This window comes from Eutrigla gurnardus (assembly GCF_963514095.1).
Source record: "Eutrigla gurnardus genome assembly, chromosome: 24".
In the NCBI taxonomy this organism is placed as follows: Eukaryota; Metazoa; Chordata; class Actinopteri; order Perciformes; family Triglidae; genus Eutrigla; species Eutrigla gurnardus.
Genome location: NC_139935.1, coordinates 8,617,369 through 8,644,771, shown reverse-complemented (window position 1 = coordinate 8,644,771; position 27,403 = coordinate 8,617,369). Strand labels below are relative to the sequence as shown.

Below are 27,403 nucleotides of genomic sequence, written 5' to 3'. Positions count from 1 at the left end.
GCCAGGCATCTTCTGTCACTTAAGGATGGCGAGCCGGTTGGGGACACCTGCGGTCCTGGCAGGGACCATCATGTCGACTTTGCTGGCAACCTGACATGCCTCCGGGACAGTTTGGCCTGATGTCATGTGTTCCAGTTCAATGGACAGGGGCTCGCTTAGCATTAGCCTGGGAACACAGAATCTGATTGACCGTGTCCAGTTTGGTGCCAAGTCTGACCAGAATATCAGCGCCTAAAAGGAGTGGTGGATGTAGTTTGGGCACTACGCTTATGAAATCGTCAACCTGTTTCTTCCCAATACGGATCAAGAGGGCGCACACTCCTACCGCCTTAAGGAGAGCCTGCTGTGATTCTGCAGAAAGGAGGTGGTGGTTGAGAGGCGCGAAAGCTGGGAGGGTGATGCTTGCACAGATGGTGGTACAGATCTTGACTGACGGCCGTTCTGACCAAAGCCCCAGGATCGCTTCCAGGACATGGGTGTCATTGAGATGCACGCCGCCAACCAGATGAGGGCTGTACAGCGCTGGGTTTCTGTTCTCCAGCGGACACAGGAAAGATCCGTGGGTTTTCGGGAGGAACTCAAGTCGCCGGCTTGGAGTTGTGGGCTCGCAAGCGATGTGGTTAGAGCAGAGCCAGGATTAGGCTCTGGAAAAGGCATCCGCATTGGTAGAGGGTCTCTGGACTCTTGGAGGACGGCAACTCGTTCGTCGGAGGCCATCAGGCCACCTGAGGGGTGGAGCAGTTTTGGCGTCTCGACCTGAGCCCAGATGCGCCCCTGATGACAGTCGATAAGTGGTGCCAGTCAGTCAAGGAGAACCTGACCAATGAGAAGTAGTTCTGTGTCGAGGGCACAAATGTGGATGGGGTGCACAAGAGTGACTCCCTGAGACGTGAGGTCCACCCACGCACATTCTGTGACGGGTGACCTGACCTGCGTGTAGCTGGTGATGCTCACGTGGCAGGGCTCAATTTGAAGTGGTTTACCTAGGGAGAGCATGGTTCGGGTCACCTCCACAAAGGTGCGTTGGCACATTAGACTGATCTCAGAGCCTGGGTCAAGTAGGGTGAGGATGGTGATGCACCCCCCTACCAGCACTGAGTTGTAAATGCGTCGAGCGTGGCCTTTGCGGACAAGATCTCCAAGGAAAGTCAAGAAAGGGGGTTGCGAAGGGTCGATGGCCTCGGTTGCCGAGTCTGATCTTGGTTCCCCCGCCCATCCTACCAAGCAAACCTTGGTGGTGGAAGTGGGAACAGCCTGGCCTAGTCATGTAGGCGGAGGCTTCGTGTCCGGGTTCTTGCCGGGCTTTTGTGGGGAGCTTGGTGACGGCGGTGACTGTTGGGTCGCGTTGAACCACAGCTGTATCGCTTTCGTCAGCTTGTTGACCAGGTCGTTCAGATTCCTTTCTTCTTTCATTCGGGAGTTTGTCGTCCAGGAATTATACTTACCCTCTTGTTTGCGTTCAAACTGGACCTTATTCCTGGGGTTATTTTCGTTCCTTGGTTTTGGCTGATTCCAGGGGCGTGCGTTCCGCTCACCCCCTTGATTCTGTCGCCATCGTTGCTGGTTAGGTTCCTGGTGTGCCTGTTGTACTGGTCTGGTACTTACCCTTGGCTGAGGCACTTCATCTCCCTCCAGACCTAGGCCTGTGTGTCCCGGGGTTTGGATCCCCAGGACTCCGGCGTCCTCCTCGGGTGACCTTGCGGGTGTATCCGGGTCTCCCATGACATCTGTGCGAAATTACGAACCTCTTGCATGGAGAATCGATATGTCCTGCAGTGCATGGTGACCTCGTAGCGCACGCTTTAGTGTAGGTTATGCAGGAAGAGGGCCTTGAAGGCAGGCTCTTCCCCCAGTCCTGGGGAGTTACGGCCCTGAGCATAGGCGGCCCTGAAGCGCATATAGTACTCCCTGGGTTGTTCCTGCTTCTTGTGTAGAACACAGAGTGTGGCCGCGGCGGGGTCCCTGTACCGGCTATACTCCTCCCGGAGTGCTTCACAAAGTCTGGATTATCGGTCCCGGGTCCCGTTGCAAGTGTTTCTATGAAACTGTGGACATGTCTGGTAGTGATCTTCCAGACTAGCTTGAGCTTCTCGCGTGAGGAGGCACGGGGTAGGTCACGCAGACAGTGGTCTATCTCTTTGAGATAGCCATAAATATCCGACTCTTTGTGAGTTGGATCAAACCGTTCAATGTCTCTGGCGAAGGACTCTAACTGTTGGGTGCGCAGGCCATGGCTTGGTGCTGGATATGGCCCATCTGATTCACTTGACGACCCGTTGTCACCACGGTAATTGTGGTTATACATTATTATGATATAAACATGAATAAACAGGGCACCACCCTGGGATCAGGGAAAAGATAACCTAAAACTGTATTCAGTCTCAATATAAAGGTTTTATACTCACATGCCAATCATCGTGATCATTGGCATAGAAGTATAAAAACAATCGAACAATTAAAAAGGTGTGATATTTGAGCACTAGCCTTCACAACCTGCTCTTATCCAGTGACATATACACAGCAAGCACAAGAGACCGCTAGTTATAATATAATAAGATTTATTAAAATCAGTAATAATGATCACAATCAATAACAAAATTAATCAATTAACAAAACCTTATTACCTAAGTACCTTACACACAAAGCTAAGCTAAACAAGGGAAGTGGAGTGTGTGTGTGTGTGTGTGTGTGTGCGTGCGTGTGTGTGGTGTGTGTGTGTGTGTGTGTGGAGAGAGAGAGAGAGAGAGAGATGGCCGGTACAGCCACCCGATGGAGCTATTTCCTCAGTGTCCGGAAACGGAAACAGCTGGCACAGGACACGTGTGTGTGTGTGTGTGTGTGTGTGTGGGGGGGGGGGGGTTGTATGTGTGCATGTGTGTGTTAGTGGGACACAAACAAAGAGAGGGAGAGAATGCGTGTGCAATATTCGAAGGCTCAGGAGGCGTGTTACTTTCATACAGGAGCTCGTGACTGAACTGCCGTTCGTTCAGCGGGACCCTGGTCCTTTAACTGATAGTAGACCGCTTACTGAGCTCGCGAATATGGCTGAGGTTGTATGTGAATATGGCTGAGGTTGTATGTGTGCATGTGTGTGTTAGTGGGACACAAACAAAGAGAGGGAGAGAATGCGTGTGCAATATTCGAAGGCTCAGGAGGCATGTTACTTTCATACAGGAGCTCGTGACTGAACTGCCGTTCGTTCAGCGGGACCCTGGTCCTTTAACTGATAGTAGACCGCTTACTGAGCTCGCGAATATGGCTGAGGTTAGTAAAAACACCGTTACAGATATCAACTCAGCGGCGTGGGTACACAATCAGCCTTCGAATACAACAATACAGAAAGCCACGGACTCGGCGGTCCATGATCAAAACTTAAAACTTACAGTTCACTGTTTTCTCTCAGGGATATGCTCATTGCCTGTAACAGGAGGACTTTGTGTTCATAGGAAGTCATATCTACTTGTGACTATAGCCCGACCGATAAAGGATTTTGAAGGCCGATAACGATACAAATGTTCTTTGATTTAAAAATCCGATATTACGATATATCGGCCGATATTTCTTTTTTATCATTTCAGAAACGCGTAATAAAACATTAACAGATTTCCCTAACATTAGTTATTTGTAGTTATTTATGAGTCTTCACTAAAATAATATGATAATGCAGTTAATAATAAACTTGTTTATTTTATTAATAGAAAAAAACGGCCACCGCACACTGATAAGACTCTGCTGATATATTTTTATTATGAACAACGCGTTTCCCTTTCAGCGTTGTCAGGTTCGCCTCTGGCGTTGCTGGGTGTGTTCATATACCTTGTTTACAACGGAACAGAGGAACATCAAAATATATTTAAGTTCTGATAAATAAAATGTATAAAATTACAAAGTTAAAATATAAAACTTAAAGTCCTTTGAACAAAAACAGAATAACAACAACAACAAACACAAAGTTACCAGTATTAATAGACTTGGTAAGCTTTATAAATATGACTTCCAACAAGACAAATTCTGTTAAGTTCTATAAGGGTGTTTCGTCCATTTTTTTTTTAATTTTAAAATATTCATTTATCGGCCATTATATATGCCAATACCGATAATTTAGAAAATGCCTTATATTGGCCGATAATATCGGCCCGTCGATATATTCTCTGTACCACCTACTGCTGTTACATGTTATGTCAAATGTCACAAGTAAAAGAAAATGTTATGTCAAGTGGAAAATGCAATGACAAGAAAAGATTATGATGACGATTTTATCCTGTGGGTAATGGGGGCGGGACTAGATAAGCCTTGGCTTCTCCCGCTTCCCCTTTCGGCCATGTGTATTTTACTATTTGAACAAAGATGTGTGATAATGATTTAAGGGACATGCCCGAAATAAATAAATATTGGTCGGGCTCTACTTTTGACAAAGAAAAGACTTTTCTTTCATAATATATGAGAGAAGGTAATTAACCTGTTGATTTTCTTTAATAATTCTGTATGTATTATTATTAATTATCACAAAAGAAGGAAGTGACGAGCAAACTCTGAGTAGCAAAGTCGGATGTAATTTGTTTTTTTTAAATCATGCATGGAAATGTACACAAAAATATTGTTGTATCGAGATGCAGCGATAATTGTTTAATAATCGAATAATTGACTTCTGAATCGTAATTTAATCAAATCGTGAGGTGCCAAGAGATTCCCATCCCTAATATGGAGGGTCTTACGGGGCGTACCCACCAAACGCGATGAAACTTCATCGCGCGACAAGATTACATGTAAAGTCAATGCAAAGACGCGATTAGACGCTTCATCGCGCCGGGCGACGCGATGGACGCGATAGCGCGGCGCGATGGACGCGATGGACGCGAAAAATCGCTTCATCGCGCCATCGCTTCATCGCGCCATCGCTCGAGTTGAAATAATTGAACTTTTGCGGCGAATTCGCGTGAAGACGCGCCGCGACAGCCTATCAGCGTTGAGATCGTCACCGACGTGCTGACGTACGGACGTCCTGGTGTTCCCTCGCTTCCCTCCCTCGCCGGTGTTCCGGCCGTCGTCCAGGCGCAGCTCCTGCAGGAGACGGTGGAACTCGCCGAGCTCACGCCGCCTCCGTAGGGTAGCATGCACCCAGAACCGACGTCGGCGCCTAGCCCGCAGACGAAGCTGGGAACTTCTCCAGAGTAGATACAGTGCAGCGATGGTGGTTATCTCAGCCATGATCGACGAGAGAATGAAATGGCGGAAGAAATGTTGTTGTTTGGGCGGGCTCGTCGCGCGACGACGCGATGCCGCCATGAGGCGTTTTTTGGCATATTGGACCGGCGTCAAAACTGGAGCGTCTAGCGCGACGCAATTTCATTTGTCGCGCGATTAAATCGCGTTCATCGCGTTTGGTGGGTACACGCCGTTAAGCTTCCAGAAACCAGCCCACTTCTCTACATTCTAGGACGTCATTGTCCTGGAGAACTTTACAGTTCAGTCCAGTGGAAACCACTGACTCTCACTGGGACAGAGGAAGGACAATACTGGGAACACTGCTGTCATAGATGATGTCATAGATGATGTCATAGATGATGTCACTGAGGGGCTTACCTGAGCAGGTGAGATCCAGGATGGAGGAAGAAGAGAATGATGTTGCACACTCCCTCAGAGTGGATCCAGAATGAACACAGTCAGCGCTGATCCTCCACACAGGTCTGTCTGAGGACTCCTTTCTCCGTCCTACAGAAACAGCAGAGCCACAGTCCAGCTCTCTACAGGCAACAGCTGCTCCCTTCAGGGTCCAGCCACCGCCATACACTGGTCTCCAGTCTCCCTGCTGTCTCACCTCCAGTGTTCCAGCACAGCGACTGGCTCCTCCCACCAACCTGACATCATCAGGCTCTGAACAGAAAGAAGAGAGTCGTCAGTCAAAGAGCAAAGTGAGTTTGATGAGAACAGAAATGAACCAGATCAAAGCTGCAGCTCCTCTTCTACCTGAGCAGGTGAGTCCAACAGCTTTGCCAGGTGAGCAGGTGTTTCTATCTGAGCCTGAGCTTCTACAGTCCAGGAGAGCAGACTCATGGCCTCCACACTGGAAGTCTTTGGTCCACGTTGGAGCCCCCATGTCTCCATAGAGCGCCCCCTGGAGGACTGAAGGAGCCCCACAGCCAAGCTCTCTACAGACCACCTCTGCATCTTGCTGGTCAAAGTCAGCTTCACACACTGAGGACCACCACTGGTTGGACTGGTTGGACTTCACCTCCAGTCTGCCTGAGCACAGACTAGTCCCATTCAGCAGCCTGACAGAGTCTGGAGAGATGATAGAAGATCAAATAGAGAGAGAGAAAAGACACCAGACACCAGAGAAAAAGATGTCATGAAACTATTCAGTGATTCAAACTGGACTCAAAACAATTCCACCATCAGTTCATCATGAACACCAGAACACATGGTTACAACACCACAGCCTGCAGCCATGTTCCATCACATTCCCATGTACTCGTGACTTAAGGGTGAAGCTGATGTGGTCTCTGTCCCACTGTGACACCGAGGTCCACAAGCAGACAACACTTCACTAACTGTGGATGCTCCACGTAATAAGGCAGGGAGACACCAACTGTGCCACGTTAACACCATATCAGCCGTGTGACAAAGAAATGTGTTGCACTCTCTTCACACAGCACTGCTGTTGCAGAATAGTGGGGATGTCCATGTTCTCCCTCATGGTCCTCATGCAGCCGCTAACCTGTGATGATCACATTAGAGCTGCACAGTTTGATGTGTGCATAAAAGCACCAGATGGTCAACGCTTCATCGGCCATCGAGCTCATTTAACACTGAATGAGTCAGGGAGGATTCAGATCCATCTGGCAGATAGAAACAGATGAAAGGGCACGGAGAATCCCAGGATGCTGCTGCAAACATGTCTGCCACTGTCATCCCTCTGAGGAGAGCCTTGGATGAGGTAATGGGCCCTAGTTTCGTGGCGCAGCGCAGGGTGGCGCAGCCGGCGCAGTGCAAGTTTCGACCCGCGCAGCCTTGCGCACCGTCAGTTTGGCAGTTTGGTGGATCGCCTGCGCCAAGATGGGTGTGGCGGCGCAGCAGGGGGAGGCGTCACTGATTCAGCTTGGCGTAGCGGAAGTTTCGTGGCAAAAAGCCTCGCCGAGACTGCGCTGAAAGCTCGCCAGCTCTGACCTGGTCTACTTTCAGCGCAAGGCGTAAGGCGTAAATAAAGTCCATTCATTCAAGGGGAATCACAGCTGGCGCAGTGGAAGTTTGGTTGACGGCATGCAGTGCGCACACGTCACCGAGATCTCACAGGCAGGTTTCCACAGTTCCAGGCATATTTACATGCAATAAATAATCACAACAAACACTATTTAATGCAACTAATTGAATCAACACGTGAATTTATATCGATATAGTTTGTCCCGTCACATCTGATGTCAGATCAAAGGCGGATGGCACGCGTAACGGAAACTCAGCCTCTCGGACCAAAACATCTCCCTCTCTCTCTCCTGTTTTCTATAATATCGGCATTGTTATTATTATGATACGCGCGCACAGCGGCGGCGCTGCTTCTGTCATCGGGTTGTCAAGTGACGGAACTTGCACTGAACCTCCCCTAACGCATTAAAGGAGAGGAGAGGAGCTCATTTGATTGGTGAAGATCTGAATCGGCTGTGTTTATCCCAGTCCACGCCTCGTCTCCTCCTCGTCTCCCACTCACGCCTTCTTCTCCTCCCTCTTTCCCACTTGCGCCGGTGGGCGAGACGGGAGGTGTGCCTGCGCGAGCCTGCGCCGGCCTGCGCGGTGCACGAAACTTGCAAAGTCCAGGCGGACACACCCCGTCGGCGCGGCGCAGGTGCGCTGAAATCTAACTGCGCCTGGTCTACGAAACTAGGGCCCAATGACTCTCTTGCAGTGCACCTGAATGTCCAGCGGAGGCTCCTCTCCTGCTGCACTTGAGGCTTGTGTGATTGCGTCCCACAGCCAGAGAGACAAACGCTGTTTTAACAGAGCCACGCCTTGTGAGTGACCTCTGTAACGAGCAAACAGCTGCTGCCTCCTTCTGTTTAACATGCCAAGCAAAATAAACTTCATTTATGTGGAACGTTTCCTTCCTGGTGGAAGCACAATGAGCAACACGATGCATTAGCAAGCATGGAAGTCACAGCCACAAACACAGCGGATAAAACCTTTGACATCAGTAATTACAAATTAAAACAGACACATAAATGATGCATGTGAATCAAATCCTTTAAAAAGTAGGAATAAAATAAATAAAAAGAAGCCACCAACTAGTTAGGATCTATAAGACAAGTCAATAAAAAGCTAAAGGATAAATAAAGAATAGTAAAAGCAACAGGTGACAAGTAGGTTATCACCAATAAAAAGAAAGAACACAATAAAAGTAATAATCCAGACCTTCAACCAGACTCCTGGACGGTGCCGCTAGAAAGGAATGTTTCCAGTTTAGTTTTAAAGGACAACAGCATCGGGGCTCACCCACCATGATGAAAAGCTAAAGGCACTTTCACCAGTTTTCCTGGAGAGCCGGGGAATAACCAGACGGCCTGTTCTAGACCACCTGAGAGGTCTGGCTGCTTGGTACCTCACAAGCCTGTCAGAGAGATATTGGGGTCCCAGACCATGTAGGGTCTTAAAAACACCATTAACATGAACAAATCAATTCTAAAATGGACTGGAAGCCAGTGAAATGACCTGAGCACAGCTGTTATATGGTCCTACTTCCTGTTTGTAGTTCTCTACTGAAAGGAGTTTGGTAAGACTTTAGATGGAAATGAGGGACGAGAGATGAAAGGTCACATTTACCCTCCGTTCAACAAGATGGACCCTCAAAACAGGAAGTGATGTCACAGGTCTGACAGACAGACAGACCGTGTCCTGCCAGGTGAAGCTCAGCAGTCTATGGAGGGTCTGAAGCTTCCAGAAACCAGACCACTTCTCTACATTCTAGGACGTCATTGTCCTGGAGAACTTTACAGTTCAGTCCAGTGGAAACCACTGACTGTCACTGGGACAGAGGAAGGAACATACTGGGAACACTGCTGTCATAGATGATGTCACTGAGGGGCTTACCTGAGCAGGTGAAATTCAGGATGGAGGAAGAGGAGAATGATCTTGCACACTCCCTCAGAGTGGATCCAGAATGAACACAGTCAGACCTGATCCTCCACACAGGTCTGTCTGAGGACTCCTCTATCCATCCTACAGAAACAGCAGAGCCACAGTCCAGCTCTCTACAGGCAACAGCTGCTTCCTTCAGGGTCCAGACATAGCCAACCACTGGTCTCCAGTCTCCCTGCTGTCTCACCTCCAGTGTTCCAGCACAGCGACTGGCTCCTCCCACCAACCTGACAGGCTCTGAACAGAAAGAAGAGAGTCGTCAGTCAAAGAGCAAAGTGAGTTTGATGAGAACAGAAATGAACCAGATCAAAGCTGCAGCTCATCTTCTACCTGAGCAGGTGAGTCCAACAGCTTTGCCAGGTGAGCAGGTGTTTCTATCTGAGCCTGAGCTTCTACAGTCCAGGAGAGCAGACTCATGGCCTCCACACTGGAACTCTTTGGTCCACGTTGGAGCCCCCACGTCTCCATAGAGCGCCCCCTGGAGGACTGAAGGAGCCCCACAGCCAAGCTCCCTACAGACCACCTCTGCATCCTGCTGGTCAAAGTCAGCTTCACACACTGAGGACCACCACTGGTTGGACTTCACCTCCAGTCTGCCTGAGCACAGACTAGTCCCATTCAGCAGCCTGACAGAGTCTGGAGAGATGATAGAAGATCAAATAGAGAGAGAGAAAAGACACCAGACACCAGAGAAAAAGATGTCATGAAACTATTCAGTGATTCAAACTGGACTCAAAACAATTCCACCATCAGTTCATCATTTACAGTTTTTCTCAATTGCTTTGCCACAATTCTCAAAAGATAATGAATATTTTATAAACATGTGTAAACCTCCAAACCACTGGCCACTGCTTCACAACAGATTAGCATTTCTCATTCTTTTAAACAAATTGCAAATGATTTAGCACATCTATGCAAATGAGTACAATTATCTACAATTTGCAGTAGGGATGCAAATTATCGAGTAATTCGTTAATCGATAGTTGTTTCATCTTATCGATCGATTAATTGATAAGCGGCAATTCTTCTGAGAAGATGAATTTCCCAATTCTTCTGAGAAGCTGCATTTCCCTTTGAATAGGTTCTATCTACTATACGTAACATAAAATGCTATCTTCCTTATGATATAAAGAAAAATGCAAATCATATTTTGAATAATTTCATTTTAATGTATCAATTTGATGAATTTTGAGAACCAAAATATGACATATCAATTACTGACCAATTTCTTACAAACTGCTGGTACTGATACAAATGTTGACATACTAAATGGGGTTGAGGACAGTGGCGTCATTAGGCCTATTTTAGGGGGGCTTCATTCTTAAGCCCCCCTAAATAATTTTATGTCCATTTATTAAAAACATTTCATTTATTTATTTTTTTTTACAAAAAAGTGCACACAAATTCAATATAATGTGGCCAGAATATGAGTTTAGATAAAAAATAACAGTTATTAACTCATAAATCTTAGTTTCCCTTCACTTCATAGTGGAAGCGGTAGAGAGTCAGGGCCCTAGTTTCGTAGACCAGCGCAGGGCGGCGCAGGGTGGCGCAGCCGGCGCAGTGCAAGTTTCGACCCACGCAGCCTTGCGCACCGTCAGTTTGGCAGTTTGGTGGATCGCCTGCGCCAAGATGGGTGTGGCGGTGCAGCAGGGGGAGGCGTCACAGATTCAGCTTGGCGTAGCGGAAGTTTCGTGGCAAAAAGCCTCGCCGAGACTGCGCTGAAAGCTCACCAGCTCCAACCTGGTCTACTTTCGGCGCAAGGCGTAAGGCGTAAATAAAGTCCATTCATTCAAGGGGAATCACAGCTGGCGCAGTGGAAGTTTGGTTGACGGCGCGCAGTGCGCACACGTTACCGAGACCTCACAGGCAGGTTTCCACAGTTCCAGGCACATTTACATGCAATAAATAATCACAACAAACACTATTTAATGCAACTAACTGAATCAACACGTGAATTTATATCTATATAGATTGTCCCGTCACATCTGACGTCAGATCAAAGGCGGATGGCACGCGTAACGGAAACTCAGCCTCTCGGACCAAAACATCTCCCTCTCTCTCTCCTGTTTTTTATAATATCGGCATTGTTATTATTATGATACGCGCGCACAGCGGCGGCGCTGCTTCTGTCATCGGGTTGTCAAGTGACGGAACTTGCACTGAACCTCCCCTAACGCATTAAAGGTGAGGAGAGGAGCTCATTTGATTGGTGAAGATCTGAATCGGCTGTATTAATCCCAGTCCACGCCTCGTCTCCTCCTCGTCTCCCACTCACGCCTTCTTCTCCTCCCTCTTTCCCACTTGCGCCGGTGGGCGAGACGGGAGGTGTGCCTGCGCCGGCCTGCGCGGTGCACGAAACTTGCAAAGTCCAGGCGGACACACCCCGTCGGCGCGGCGCAGGTGCGCTGAAAGCTGACTGCGCCTGGTCTACGAAACTAGGGCCCTCAGAGTCAGTGCGTCGTTATCCAGTCCATTCCACTTGCTCATATAGAGCACGCCCACATCACTGAAATCCAGTCCATGTTTTCCCTGCAACCTAGGTTGCACTCGGTACCTGGGTACCTGCAGTGTGTGTACCGGGAGCGGAGCACACAGAACCAACTAGAGCAGCATAAGGAGAAGAACGTGAACAAGAATGGATATACAAAATATTTTCAAGAAATAACTCTATGTGGATTTTTTTCTTTTTTTTTGTTGTTGTTAATGCTGTAAACATACAGTACTTCCTGTGTTTGTTGTTGTACTGTGTTAAAAATGTAATGGTGGCCTAAAACATTTACACAGTAAAGTATCTCTGTTAAATCTGTCCAAAACGTGCAATTTCTCAGTTTTTGTTAGCTGTTTGTGAAATTAAACGTTCGCTCACATTCTGTGCATCTCCTGGGGGCTAAGCCCCCCCTGTCCTTAAAACCTAGTTTCATTTAGATGAAAACAAAAATGACTAAAACACAGTGCTGAGCCTTTATACTCTTACTTTATTATTATTATTATTTATCATAATCATTTTAACTTTCTGCGATGCGAGTGAAGCGAGTACCAGTCGGGATGTAGAATAGAGATGATTGACATTTGACGTCAACAGAGAGTTCCACAGAGAGTTGCTGCTTGAAGTCGCCGCCAGCGGCAGTGAATTTTTTTTGACAGCAAGTAGAATTCAGTGAGAAAGCGAATGACGGGCGAGTAGTGACGTATGTGAACGGGGCTATACGCGCACACACTGTCAAACTCGCCAGCTGAGGGGGGGTCGGTGCCAGGGACGCCTTGCCATGGCGACGGGGGAAAACAGAGCGTTGATGAGCCAAATCAGCCGCGAGGATTTCCCCTTATAATAAGCGCTGCTGCCCTCCTGTTTAGGCCTATCATTAGAGCCGGTCCATTTGCCTTGATAAAATAATTTTGGCCGAACATCGAGACTATGGCGGCCGAAATCAGACTGGCGGTGCACCATAGTCTCGTCAATGTGTGGGGAACACGGTTGTTCCGCAAGCTTGCAGGATACGGACAGAAATACGGACGAAATGTATGCAGAGAACGGACAGAAGGCTCCGTCCGTATCCATATGCGTGTCTAGCGTAGAGCATAAATGAGCCTTAAACTGGTCCTCTTTGAGTCTGTTAACTCCCAGGATGAGGAAAACAAGCAATTCCTGCATGGTCTCTGCAGCCTCCACACTGGTACAACAGTGCTCTTACAGGCTGTTCAGATTCAGCTCTTAACGTGACGTAACGATAAGGGTCTTTTGCATAAGCCGAACTCTTCTGCACGATGATAGGAGATATCCGAGAGGGGGCGTTTCGCAACACAGCGCTGACGCAGCCCAGGCGACAGCTCGCTCAGCCTACCAACGAGCGAGCACAGTGGAGAACTAGCGCAGCCGACAGACAGGGAGAGCGAACGACAGCGGGAGAGCAAGCCGGACCGGCAGCCGACAGTGCGGCCCGTGACCCACAGCGCTCCGGATCGCACGGAGAGTGCAGCCCGACTTACCTGTTGTGGTACTGGGTGATCCGGCTGGTGCTTCGTGAATAAATCCCGGTGAGGGCAAAGCTGGAGATAATCCTCTCTGTCTTACACGCTCTGTTGTGTCGTCACTGCTGCCTCCGGTATGACGGAACCCGGGGGCGCATGTCCGACAGCACCGTGGATGAAGGTCTGGGTGTGGTCTCTTGCGTTTTATTTTTAATGACAATGTGCCGGCTACGGTCCGTGTTAGCTTGTATGTGTGTGCTAGCCACTTCACATTGGACTGCTTCAGTAACAAGGGTCAGTACAAAGCTGGCTTTGACCCTCGTAAAAGGATCTGTCCCAACCATACGGGACCCAGCAACTTCACCTGAGCCACATAGGCGAGCCATAGCCATACATCCACGTAAACATTGCCGCATGCTGCCGCGTAGCGTAAGCAAAGCATCGGCTGCGTTTCGGATCGCATGCATTTGTGCCTATGCATGCACGAGACTTGAGAGGATCCGCCGGAACTCGTCATAAACACGTCAAGTTCCCACCCCGCAAGTCGGACACAGGTGCAATTCACCGACTTTTTTTTATTTTTTATTTAAACTTTATTAGTAATTATATACATAACAAAAACTATCGGGCCAGGGGAAACTTCACGGACTTTGCACAAAGAATATGTTCTACCCAGTGGCGCTGGCTTTCTTCGAATTCTAGCCAAGGCATTTGAACTCCCCTTGTTGATGGAGGCTGAGGAATTTTCTCATGTGGGAAATACCACGTGGTAATTCTAACCAACAAGGGCAACGTTGAGGGGAATGTCTTATGTCCACACTTATTTGAGACCATCTGCACAGAAAAGCATGCGGAGGGAGGTACCCTGGAGATCCTGCGAGTTTTTAAAGTCATGTGACATGTCGCAAAGGGAAGTTATCATCAGCATTTCTGACGTTTTTATCCCAGAATGCCTTGTTTTGCGAGGCAAATGCATGCACATGCATGATTGGAAACGCGCCTATCGTCTCCGTAGCTCTTCAAGTAGGCGATGACAGACTGAGCTCATTAGCATTTAAAGGTGCAGATACAGAACCAGCCTACTCTCAGCAGAGCTCATTTGAGCAACTTTTAGACAGCTGAAATTCAGGACCACGGATGGGTTTGGGGCAATGCATATCGAATACAGTGTGGTTGGACCTCTGACAGCTGTGTGGATTTCGTGAAAATCAGTATAATATGTCCGCTTTAAAAGATTTTGGAGAGCTTGCGGGAGGCGGCGCTGCGTCTCCCGAAACTCGACGCGACACGAAGGCATTGCACGGCTTTGGGATTTTGGGGAATTGGCACATCGTCAAACAATTAAAAAATGTCATAAATAGACGCCGGTGACGGTTGTGAACGGTGGCAAAACTGTGGCAGCGATACAACGTATCCTCATGCTGAACCAAAGACGTCGCCGTCCTCATAGCCGTTGGAATACATAATTTCATAAGGATCAATCCCATGGATATATTGACCTACGCGGCTATATTGCATAAATTTCGACTACAACGGCAACAAATACGCCTGTAATTAAGGCTGTAATTGGCTCAATCTCCTCCGCTGTTTCTATATTTATTATATCTTTTTTAAAATCAGTAGGCTACATGGTAGTATGTTCGACCATGATTAAATGAATGTTTAGGCCTAGAAGGATTTCTAGCAATGTTTTATTCGCAAACACTGCAATAGCCTACATTTTATAATATAATGCTGTCATGCACCTGCGCATTAAATGGAAAATCGTTCTCTGAGCAATCAATTTCAGCACTTTCTTTCTGGACAGCGCCGTGTACGTACGACATAAGGAGCGTTTCTTGAGAAGAGTCCTAAGAGACCGTTCGGGAACCAGGACCACAGAGGTAAACAACTTTGGTAAGTCATAACGTAGGAGTCTTCGTAGCGCGCTAAGAGTGGGCGTTATCGGGAAACTGGGCCCTGGCCTCCATTAGAGATCGGCTACTGTTAGAGACCCGGCCGGTAATAGAATACAGGCCAATATTAGAGGATTTACGGTATGAAATATTTCACGGTGTGAGTCATCACATGTACAACAGTCCGTTCAACTGTCTAAATGTGTCGGCATATACCATGAATATCATTATGTACTATGGAGTATTTTCTAACATCCACTAAACCGGTAAATTGTCTGTCAGGAGAAACTTGAACTTCACTAACCAATGAGGGGTTTGACCCATCTTACATCAACCAATCACACGTCATCTCCAGTCAGCTGACAGATGCTATTTGTTGGGACCTCACCGTTAGGACTACACAATCTGGCCTACAAAAGCCTACACATGCAGTCAGAACAAAGGAGATAAAAAAAAACTACAACCACCATTTTAGGGTCACCTAAAATGGCAACGTCACTCAACTGGTGCCCTATTGGCTGACAACCTCAGGTAACCACAGGGGGTCCCCTGAAGCAGCCGTAAGCTATATATATTCCGGCGCCGCCTGAGGAACTTCCTCTCTCCACCGTGACCCACGTTACAACAGGAGGTGAACATTACGTCTGCAGTGTTTCCTTTGTCCTAGGCCGCAGTCTTTCCCCCAAACTCGCTGGACGAGCAACAGACTGTTTTACCCCTCTTTTCCTCTACTTGTTTTTTTTTTTTTTGGTTATCATTTTGGATCCTGAGGAGATCGCCGTGACAGCGCGACTCTCCTGTTCCCCCTCGGAAGGAAGAAAATACTTTCTTCGTCTCAGCTGCCAGCAGAACGGAACTACGACCCGTCTTTGTCTGAAATCAGCTGACTAAATCGCCAAGCCCCGCGATTGTTCATCGTTGCCTGCAGAAGGAAGAAATACTAACGGTTTTCTTCAACTAATTGGATCCGGCGCTGAACGAGCGCCCACGAACTACCGTCCGTTGCCGGCGTCAAGAAACGGCATCACCGCACGGGACGGAAACCTCACATCGACGCATCTCACATCGACAAAAGTAAGAGGCTATTTGTCTGGGCAGAAGCAGAGATTCGATAGTGTAGGACATGCTTGTAATTCTTGTTGATGTGTTTTAAATTCTGATCGCGGACCGCCGAGTCCGTTGGTTATGTGCTGCTGTATTTGAATGCTGATTGTGTACCCACGCCGCTGGGTTGATTTCTGTAACAGTGTTTTCGACTAACCTCAGCCATATTCGCGAGTTCAGTAAGCGTCTACTATCAGTTAAAACACCGGTCTCGCGGAATAAACGCCAGTTCATTCACGCGCGCCCGTGTGATAGCGGCACGCCTTCTGAACCTCAGAATTTTGCTCGCGCATTCTCTCTCTCTCTTTGTTTGTGTCCCGCTAACACACACACACACACGTGTCCTACGCCAGCAGGACATAGCTACATCCGGTGGCTGCACTCGGCCATCTCTCCTCCCCTCTCTCCCTCTCTCGCTACGCCATCTGACGTCAGTGGCTCCGCCCCTGAACGCTGTAAGGAATAGCTCCATCTCTCCCTCTCTCTCTCGCTCTCTCTCTCTACACACACACACGTACACACACTCCACGTGTGTCTCTCGTTCTGTTTAGCTTAGCTTTGTGTGTTAGGTAGTTAGGTAATAAGGCTTTGTTAATTGCAGTGTTATTGATTGTGATCATTATTACTGATTTTAATAAATCTTATCATATTATAACTAGCGGTCTCTTGTGCTTGTTGTGTATATGTCACTGGATAACAGCAGGTTGTGAAGGCTAGTGCTTGAATTTCACGCCTTTTTAATTGTTAGATTGTTTTTATGCTTCTATGCCAATGATCACGATGATTGGCATGTGAGTATAAAACCTTTATATTGAGACTGAATACAGTTTTAGGTTATCTTTTCCCTGATCCCAGGGTGGTGCCCCGTTTATTCATGATTATATTATGATAATATATTAAATATAATTATTGATAGTCATATTGACATTAATAATTAACTGTTGATAACCAAATCTGCCCCTGCTACATCCCCAACATAATCATGAGTACGGCTGTTACCAAACATATTTATAGAGCTGGACTACAACAGAATAACCACAATGTCTGAACATGGAGGAACCTGCTCAGGTACATCATGAACAGGGCAACTGCCTGCTGGAGGAGGAGGAGGAAGACCCAAGGTGGTGTCGGGAGGGCAAGACAGTCGTTTTACATGAATAAAAATACAGGAACAGTTTCCATGGAAACGTGAGTGCAGTGTGTAATACTGTAAAAGAAACTTGTACTGATGAAATCAGCATGTGGATAGTATTCAGTTTAGTGTTCAGTTCACTGGACAAACAGAACATTCTAGTAGAGGAAACATTCAGGGTCAACTAAAGAAATAGGACAAACCTGAAATGTGGATATAAGGAACATTTCCAGGCTCCACTGCCGTCCTGAAAAACATCTAAACATTCTGACCACCATTGTTTCCATGAGGTCAAAGGAACTTTTCATTTGGAGGGCAGAGACTTTTTATATGAGACACTAACTTTGTTTTGAAGCACGACTTCAATGTTTTGAGTGAGTTCTGACCTTTTGCAGGTGAGTTATGGTGTTGTGTTGGAACATGGAAGCTATTTAGACTAATCAGGTTCTGAGAATATTAACACAGTTTCAAGAGATGAGCCAAAGAAATTGAAATTGTAACACCAGAACATGTTTAGAACACCACAGCCTGCAGCAGTGTTACATCACATTTACATGAATACACTAACAACTGTTATCCATTGTTCAACACTTTCAATGTGTTTTCAAGCAGAAACACATCATCATCTGCAGATCCTCTATTCTGTTCCTTCTGCTCAGAGACTCCACAAACGTTGCTCTCCACACAGAGAAGTTACAACTTTGGATTCTCTCTTATCTTCCTGAAAATAAAGCTGTGTTTAGAAACAGAGCTGTAAGATGTAAAAGCCATCGGGGCTGGAATGTCTCCTTCTAAGGAGGTGTTCAGGGTGAAGGACTCCACGTGGGGGTGGAGATACTGACGAGCCCCCGACTGAGCTGCTCAGAGTTGTGGCCACTTTTGGTGCCTGCTATGGTGGCAACCAAAGAACCTGCTGGTGGAAACCAGCGGCTCAGAAAGCTGTGGAGCTGAAGAAGGAGTCCTTTCAGGCTGCTTGGTGGTCGGCCGAGAGGACTCCTGAAGCAGCACACATGGAGGTTTCTCTCATACAGATATCTTGGTGCATTCAGCAGCTGATTTACTGACACTGAGCTCATCAGTCTGCTGCTGTTCTGGGCCCTCATTTATAAAACTGTGCGTAGGATCCTTACTAAAAGTGTACGTACGCCCAAAAGCCAAAGTTTGCGTGCGCAAAAAAAAAATCAGATTTATAAAACTGTGCGCACGCAAGCTGTACGCAATGTTCCCTTTATAAATCACAGGATCACCTACAAGTGTGCGTACCTGAATCCCGCCCTGTACACGCCCACATTTTACTATATTAATGAGCCGGCATGCAATCGTTTCCGTGTGGTGAATCACGGCGACAGGTCAGAAAAAAGCGAAGAAACTTAACTTTTCAGAAACGGAGAAAGAGACACTTGTTGGGGAGGTGGAGGGCCGGACAATAATTTAATTTAGTGGCCACAGCAGCGGGATCACGGATAAAAAGAAGCAGTGCGAGTGGCAACACATTGCTGCTGCAGTCGGCGTCAGTGGGACGGAGCGGACGGTGATCTGGAGGTAAATGACATCTTTCCGCTTCTAACATGGATTTAATGTATTGCTAGAGTATTTGAGGAGGTTTGATTTTGATGTGACTTTGACGGGGATTGTGTCCGAAAAGGAGGGAGACACAGACGCGACTGAGACCAGAGGGATAAGGGTAAACCGATTTTAAACTTTTATTGTATATAAAACAAAACATTAAATAGTGTTTGTCCTTCCAGAGTCTGCAGCGTGTGGCGTAGAGGAGGGTGACGTGAGGAGGGTGATGGTGAGGAGGTTATGTGAGGAGGGTGATGTGAGGACAATGATGTGAGGAGGGTGACGGTGACGGGCCCTCGGCACAGCGTCCGGGTCCTGCGCAAAGCAGCAGCGCACCCCGGACGCATGGCACATCAAGCGGTCGGGTGCTCACTGATGCCGTCCTGCAACTTCAGCGAGACACAATCACCGCCATCAACAACATTGCAGATGAGCTACGGCAAACGCGCAATGTGATTAATAAAATAATACCTTTACAATGAACATTGATTGTTGTCTTCCTTATATTACAAACGCATAACATCCTCACGGATTCTTGCGCCCTGTTGATACCCCTCCAGTCGGGCAGGGGGCCGAGGCTCGGGGTCATCGATAAATTTGCGCTCTCCACGCTCCACGACTGAGCGCGCACGAGCGTGCCACTCATTATAGCGCATTTCCTCTGCGCTCTGGTGGTTTAAAAACGAGGATAAAGTGTAACAATTATACGATGGCTTAATGGCTGTATGTATGTGCGTTGATGACATATGCACATAAATAAGGAGAATATTTAGTTATTCCCGCTGTGTTCTACAGTGATCTAATGGAGGGTATTTATTGTATACTACATGCATCTGGGCCGTCTCCTCCTCCTGCGGTGACAGCGCTGATTCAATATTTCAAAATGATTTTGATTTAAGATACAAGTCAGATTTTAAAAGAAGGTGTTAACATGAAAAAAACTATCACTCATTAAAAGCGTCAAAAACATTGCTGGAGTTCATCATGATAACGCAGATCTAACCTATGATACGGAGTGTAATTAAATGTGTGCGAGTCATCAAAACTACAATAGTTCTTCTCACGTTTACTGCTGATTCCCTTCCAGTCTCCAGAATGTGCGTACCGGTACGCATGCCTCAGAGTTTGCTTACGGGTACGCACACTTTCCCGTCAAGTTTGGTTTTTATAGATCACAACATTTGCGTGGAAAGTGGCGTACGCACGTTTCCAGCCCCCTTTTGTGCGTACGCAAGCTTTATAAATGAGGCCCCTGGAGAAGAGAGGAGGGAATCGGGTCGAGGGAGCAGGTAGTGGCACAGTTAGATGTAACAAGTGCGTGAACGTCTTCAGAGGTGAGGGGGCTAAAGCTGGTAAGACCATCCCAGTTGAGAGTTGGGGGAGATGTCTTCTGGGAGGGAATATGAGGAGCTGATGTCATTTACTTTCTTGGTAAAGTAAGTTGCAAAGTCATCGGCAGTAAGGGAGGAAGGGGGGGAGGGGTAGGAGGGGAGAGGAGGGAAGAGAACATGGAGAAGAGTTTCCTGGGGTTGGAGGCAGAAGAGTTGATCTTTGCCAGGTAGAAGGCAGATTTAGCTGCCGAAACAGTTGTGGTGAAGTCAGAGAGGAGGTGGTGGTGGGCGATAGATCACTATGATGTTGAGTTTGAAAGGAAGGGTGACAGAGACGGCGTGGAATTCAAGTGTAGATCAGGGTAGGTGGTCCAGAGGAAGGACCTGGTAGGACCATCGGGGTGAGATGAGGAGCCCAGTTCCTCCTCCTCGCCCTGTTCGTCTTGGGGAGTGTGAAAACGAGTAGGCAGTTGAAAGGGCAGCTGGAGTGGCAATGTTTTCTGGGGTGATCCAGGTCTCCGTGAGGGCCAGGAAGTGCAGAGTCTGCAGGGAGGCATAGCCTGAGATTGTGTCCGCCTTCTTGACTGCAGACTGGCAGTTCCACAGCCCCCCTAGTACCTCAAGTCCCTTACCAGTGGAGAATGGTGGGTAGCAGAGATTGGATGGGTTACAGCTAACAGTTATAAATTTAATGACATTCCGCATATTACAGTTGATTACATTTTCAGTGTTTCCCCTAGAATTTTATTCAGGCTCGGTGGTACCCACCGAAAAAACCCTAAACAGACGAGACGCGTGGGATGGTGTATTGGTGCAGTTGGATTAAGTCAGGTGGCACACCAAGCAGTCTGCAATTATTATATTTGCATTCAACATTTTTGTTCAACCAGAGCGTATTCAAGATCACCAGGAGAGAGTGACTTATTAAGGTGCCGGTTGATGGAAATGATCCAAAATTAGGGTCCGGAAAAATATGTCTGGAAAATGAGGAGCATCACATTAATAGCTACAGATACTTTTATACGTTATAAAACATTATAACGACATATGAGTGCATAATGTCTTATTTTGTCAAGTAAAATATAAGTTATAGGTTTACTCAACAGCTTAATAGTTCGTAGAATTTCAGGTAGAAATAGGTTAACTCAGAGTTCCACAGCTTATCAAAAACAATCCTCCCCCACAGGCACTTTGCATTAACACTGCTCAAGGCCAAACGGGCTTTGGCCCGTTAGCCGGTTGTACATACGTCATCACGTCCTAATACTACACACACATGGCTTGATGTTGTTTTTAAGGAGCGCCGTCTCTGCATATATTTCTATTAAACACTCGACCTGCATCAGCACATGTGCGCACGAGCGGATCTGTGCGAGCAGGCAGCGCGAGCGCAGCCGATTTTGGACGGAGACACACAGCAGCATTTTTATTATAAATGTACTGGTCTGGTCCGGTTCCGCTCACACCACGAGTCTGAAGAGTGCAACAGCTTATCAAAATACAGTGTCAACTTTCCGTGTTTTCAAAGTAGAAAGCGACATCGTGGTGGTTTAACGAGGCAGAGCGGCATCAGAACAACATCAAGCGCGTAAAGTACACGAAGAAGAACGTAGCGGGAGCGCGCAGCGAGGATTGTTGCGTCCGGAGCAAGTCAACACTGTGCTGCGCAGAGGCGCTCCTAATGTAAATGATTATTGATTTATGAATGATTTTTTATTTTTGTACAATGTACAATGGTAGGGGAAACACTGATTTTCATTGTCACTGATTTTCATTGTCAAAATATGTGATTCCGTCATAGGGCCCTACTCGGCACGCCCCAGTTTGAAAACCACAGTCATAGATGATGTCATAGATGATGTCATAGATGATGTCACTGAGGGGCTTACCTGAGCAGGTGTGATTCAGGATGAAAGAAGAGGAGAATGATGTTGCACACTCCCTCAGAGTGGATCCAGAATGAACACAGTCAGACCTGATCCACCACACAGGTCTGTATGAGGACTCCTCTCTCCGTCCTACAGAAACAGCAAAGCCACAGTCCAGCTCTCTACAGACAACAGCTGCTTCCTTCAGGGTCCAGTCATAGTCCTTCACTGGTCTCCAGTCTCCCTGATGTCTCACCTCCAGTGTTCCAGCACAGCGACTGGCTCCTCCCACCAACCTGACAGGCTCTGAACAGAAAGAAGAGAGTCGTCAGTCAAAGAGAAAAGTGAGTTTGATGAGAACAGAAATGAACCAGATCAAAGCGGCAGCTCCTCTTCTACCTGAGCAGGTGAGTCCAACAGCTTTGCCAGGTGAGCAGGTGTTTCTATCTGAGCCTGAGCTTCTACAGTCCAGGAGAGCAGACTCATGGCCTCCACACTGGAACTCTTTGGTCCACGTTGGAGCCCCCACGTCTCCATAGAGCGCCCCCTGGAGGACTGAAGGAGCCCCACAGCCAAGCTCCCTACAGACCACCTCTGCATCCTGCTGGTCAAAGTCAGCTTCACACACTGAGGACCACCACTGGTTGGACTGGTTGGACTTCACCTCCAGTCTGCCTGAGCACAGACTAGTCCCATTCAGCAGCCTGACAGAGTCTGGAGAGATGATAGAAGATCAAATAGAGAGAGAGAAAAGACACCAGACACCAGAGAAAAAGATGTCATGAAACTATTCAGTGATTCAAACTGGACTCAAAACAATTCCACCATCAGTTCATCATTTACAGTTTTTCTCAATTGCTTTGCCACAATTCTCAAAAGATAATGAATATTTTCTAAACAACATGTGTAAACCTCCAAACCACTGGCCACTGCTTCACAACAGATTATCATTTCTCATTCTTTTAGACAATATGTTTTAGCACATATATGCAAATGAGAACAATTATCTACAATTAATGATTGAACATATCTTGCTGATCAAAACTGATTATGTTGCTTCTCAGTTGAATAATTGTTCTCTTCAAAACATGTATGAATTCTTTCAACAACATTCTGACCACCATTGTTTCCATGAGGTCAAAGGAACTTTTCATTTGGAGGGCAGAGACTTTTTATATGAGACACTAACTTTGTTTTGAAGCACGACTTCAATGTTTTCAGTGAGTTCTGACCTTTTGCAGGTGAGTTATGATGTTGTGTTGGAACATGGAAGCTATTTAGACTAATCAGGTTCTGAGAATATTAACAATGTTTCAAGAGATGAGCCAAAGAAATTGAAATAAACTGTAACACCAGAACATGTTTAGAACACCACAGCCTGCAGCAGTGATACACAGCAACATTACTGATGATGTCATAGATGATGTCACTGAGGGGCTTACCTGAGCAGGTGAGATCCAGGATGGAGGAAGAGGAATCTGATGTTGCACACTCCCTCAGAGTGGATCCAGCATGAACACAGTCAGACCTGATCCACCACACAGGTCTTTCTGAGGACTCCTCTCTCCGTACTACAGAAACAGCAGAGCCACAGTCCAGCTCTCTACAGAAAACAGCTGCTTCCTTCAGGGTCCAGTGATAGTCATCCACTGGTCTCCAGTCTCCCTGATGTCTCACCTCCAGTGTTCCAGCACAGCGACTGGCTCCTCCTACCAACCTGACATCATCAGGCTCTGAACAGAAAGAAGAGAGTCGTCAGTGAAAGAAGTGAAGATTCTGCTTTCTTTCTCTCTTGTTCATTTCTCTATTTACCTGTTGAGTTGTGATTTCCTTCAACCTGGAGTCCTGGAGAAACACAAACATATATATTGTTTTCATTCAATGAAATAAAATCAACAAACATGTTTGATATAATATATAATGTAATAAAATACTTCTAAATGTAAAACTCTGTTTCTGGCAGCATCTCCATCATCGCCACTAAAATACTTCATCACATAGTGTGACTATTTTACATATCAAGTCCTTTTATAAAGGTTCCACCTGGAACCCTTTTGGAAGGTTCTACCGAGAACCCCCCATGAGAGGTTCTACAAAGAACCCACTAAGAACCCTTTCATTTCTCAAGAATTACTTCTAGAACCCACACAGAGAGTTTTATTTTTATAGTTATATATAATTATCCATATACATGTGTACACAATCTGTGTCCATTTATAAAAATGAATATATTATTGGTTTCACAGTCGTTGGAAAAAAGCATGTCATTTGAACCCCAGCTGTAATTCATTCTTTCAGCCGCTAGAGGGAGCTAGAGGGCCACCAATTCGACCGTCTGAATACACGGAAGTACATCTCTCATGTGAAGAGATGCACAAAGATGCTCCTGAAGTACAAAGCTGAAATCTAGAAACTGCAGTTTAAGAGCAGCAGAGAACTTTACAGAGGATAACATGTTTGAGAAATATAATCTAAAAATGTTATGGAATGTAAGGGCAGAGAATAAAATACAAAGAGATATGTTTCGGTTTTTGGAGCATTATTAAATAATTGTTTCAGACCCCATTGCTTAAGACATAAGAAATGACTCAGGAATGTTTGTTTCTGTGTGAAGTTCACAATATTTTTCTGATGAAAATATTAATGTTAAAAATGTTGGCCCACTAGGGAGCCTTGTCTGGGTCATGTGTTCTTGAGAGCCAAATCATCTGTATTTTTTTTTAAATTGGTATAATAAACTTTGATTGCTAGTATATATGTTGTAGTATTTATTAAATGAGTGAGCTATAGTAGTATGGAAGCGAATCTGTTCCATAATTCAAATTAAAATGGATTAACAGAAATGCTTTTTCATTTTCAGAATATAGCTGCATTTTTTGACTCATAAATAAAATGAGTAATAAATAATCCAAACTGCATTTTCATTTTCTTCTTCAAAACTGCTCATTGTGTAACTTAATTCAAATGAAAAAGAAAAGGACATTTAAGATTTCATTTTCAAAAGATGCCCCAGCAAATAGGTACCAAAATTCAATTTGAAAAGTCAAATTTGAAAATGAAAATGCATTAGCAAAAGGCTTTTGCATTTCAAGGTCATAGCTGCGTTATTTGACTCATAAATAAAATGAGTAATAAATAATCCAAACTGCATTTTCATTTTCTTATCAAGACTGCTCATTCTGTGACACAACTAAAAAGAAAACAAAGAGGACATTGCTTTTTCGTTTTCATGCCCGCCCCCTGCAAAAAAGGTAACATAATTCAATTTGGATTCGCAATCCCAAGCGGCGCAGGAGAGTGACGTCAGTGGCAGTTCTTCTCCTTCCGTGTTGGTTGGGCTCACCTGCACAGGGTCTGCAGCCTTCGGAGGACCCAGCCTACGCGGTCTACGGAGGCAACACCTTCGGAGCAAAAGGAGAGGCGGCTGCAGCGACACCGGCGGCTTGTTTATGTCCGGCTGGGAGAGCCGTGGGGAGGTAACGTTAAAGCCGTTATTTTAACCCATATTAATGTTCATACATAGCTAGCGTAGTACGTGGTAATGAATATACCCGTTAATAAATGATACCGCTAAGTGACGAGCCATATTAAGTATAGATTGACATGGATAATGTCATTTAACCATAAGACTTAATACAGGGTTCGTACAGGTGCTTAAAATGTAAAATATTTGAAAATGCTGTCATTTTAATGCTGTTTTTCAAGGTCTGAAAAGTGCTTGAATTTAAGTCTAAATGCTTGGCTTATAAAGTGATTAAATTGAATAGTAAAATGTGTACGAAACCTGTAAATAACCCCGACTTAATTCAATATTTTATTCTTGCCTCTCTTTTAAACATTTTAGTGACATGGCATCCGTCGATTGCATCAGCCCTGCAAACCCCGATGATGGACGATGTGGTGGACAGTGGAGACATGCATCCCACACCCCCCACCTTCCAGATGATGTCCCACTCAGAGCCAGAAGAGTCCAGGGTCCTTATTGTGGCATCCCATCCAGTCCAGCAGCACCACCAGGGACTCCTGCTCAGTCAATACTGTATATATGTTCTCTGTTAATAGTTATTTCTGATGATCTTTTGTAAATAGTTCTACATGTTAAGAACACCCACTTGTCAATAGTTATTGTAACTTTGTAAATATTTGTTAATTACACAAAAAATACATTATTTTGTCACTGAAAAGCAGTTCAAAAGTTGACTTTAGTTGTAAATAAGAAATAGAACAGATAATGTTACAGGTTATAATATTTTAATTTAACTATTTACAATATTTGGAAAAGAAAATGGAACAATACAATATTTTTAATTAACAATTTAAATTACAAATAAACACAGAACTTAATCAAAGAGAAAGAAAAACATCCACCACCCCCCAAAAAATTCAACACCTCTCAACCATTCTCTCCAATAAACTAAAAGGTCTCTCCATCCTCTCTCTTTCTCTCCTTTCCTCGCTCTCCCTCTGTAACTTCATCTCCTCCTTGATCAAATCCAGCAAGTCATCCGTTTTCCTCTTTCTTGCTGCTGTCGGTGGTCCTGTGTTCTTGGCCTCAACAGGTGGTCGTTCTCATCCCGGACCCGGAGTTTGATCAAATCCTCAGTCTGCTCCTTCCTCTCTACAACAAAACGACATGTGAAGCACATTTCCTGTGATGTCAACATGCAAAATGATTGTACGATATAATAACGATATTAACAGTAATCATACTCCTAAGGTTAGCTCTGTATTCAATCCAAAGGTTTACAGTTGTACAGCCTAGAAATACAGCGGGGCTCACAACCCATCGTTAACGTTATATATTCAGCTGCGAGAGGAGCGAACGGTAGCCTACACAACTTACAACGAGAACAAATTAACTTAACAGCTCCACGGTTACAATAAGATATACGTTACCATCGGAGCTTGTAACATTTGAAAGTGAAGGTTTTTAGGCTTACGTTACGTTTAAAGGCTAACGTTAACTGAGCTCCTCGTATCAACAGCCTTAAGCTACATCACGTAGCTGGCCCTACAGTCCGGTGGCTACACGTATTAGCATTATTAACTTCACGCATTTTAACATTTAAATATATTTTAAGGCCCCTTGAACGTCCGACGTTAAGCAAAAACCCGTTACTTACATTTAAATATGGTACCCGTACTGCTGCCGGTGCCGGAGCTGCTGCCGTCTTTGGTCGCCATTGTTGGTTGAACAGCGGTGTCAGACTGGGGGCTGAAGGAGAAGAACTGCCACTGACGTCACTCTCCTGCGCCGCTTGGGATTGCGAATCCAAATTGAATTATGTTACCTTTTTCGCGGGGGGAGGGCATGTAAACGAAAAAGCAATGTCCTCTTTGTTTTCTTTTTAGTTGTGTCACAGAATGAGCAGCCTTGATAAGAAAATGAAAATGCAGTTTGGATTATTTATT

At 45.9% G+C, this 27,403-nt stretch overlaps 2 protein-coding genes and 1 long non-coding RNA gene across 3 annotated transcripts in view; 2 read left to right on the top strand and 1 right to left on the bottom strand.

Moving 5' to 3' along the window:
- Positions 1–27,403, top strand: part of LOC311010051 (scavenger receptor cysteine-rich type 1 protein M130-like) — a gene marked incomplete at its 3' end in the record, with an annotated part of 294,749 nt that overhangs the window by 151,918 nt on the left and 115,428 nt on the right. The window lies entirely within an intron of this gene.
- Positions 1–27,403, top strand: part of LOC311009995 — an 85,627-nt gene that overhangs the window by 32,983 nt on the left and 25,241 nt on the right. The window lies entirely within an intron of this gene.
- LOC311009999 (scavenger receptor cysteine-rich type 1 protein M130-like) lies at positions 137–22,712 on the bottom strand (the record flags this gene model as incomplete). Its single annotated transcript, XM_084004482.1, has 13 exons — positions 137–530; positions 683–774; positions 931–1,121; positions 1,231–1,332; positions 1,446–1,506; positions 1,606–1,727; positions 1,906–2,086; positions 5,819–5,874; positions 5,968–6,282; positions 9,076–9,360; positions 9,454–9,759; positions 22,013–22,297; positions 22,391–22,712. Coding segments are annotated over 13 exons (2,712 nt in total), but the record flags the coding sequence as incomplete, so codon positions are not given.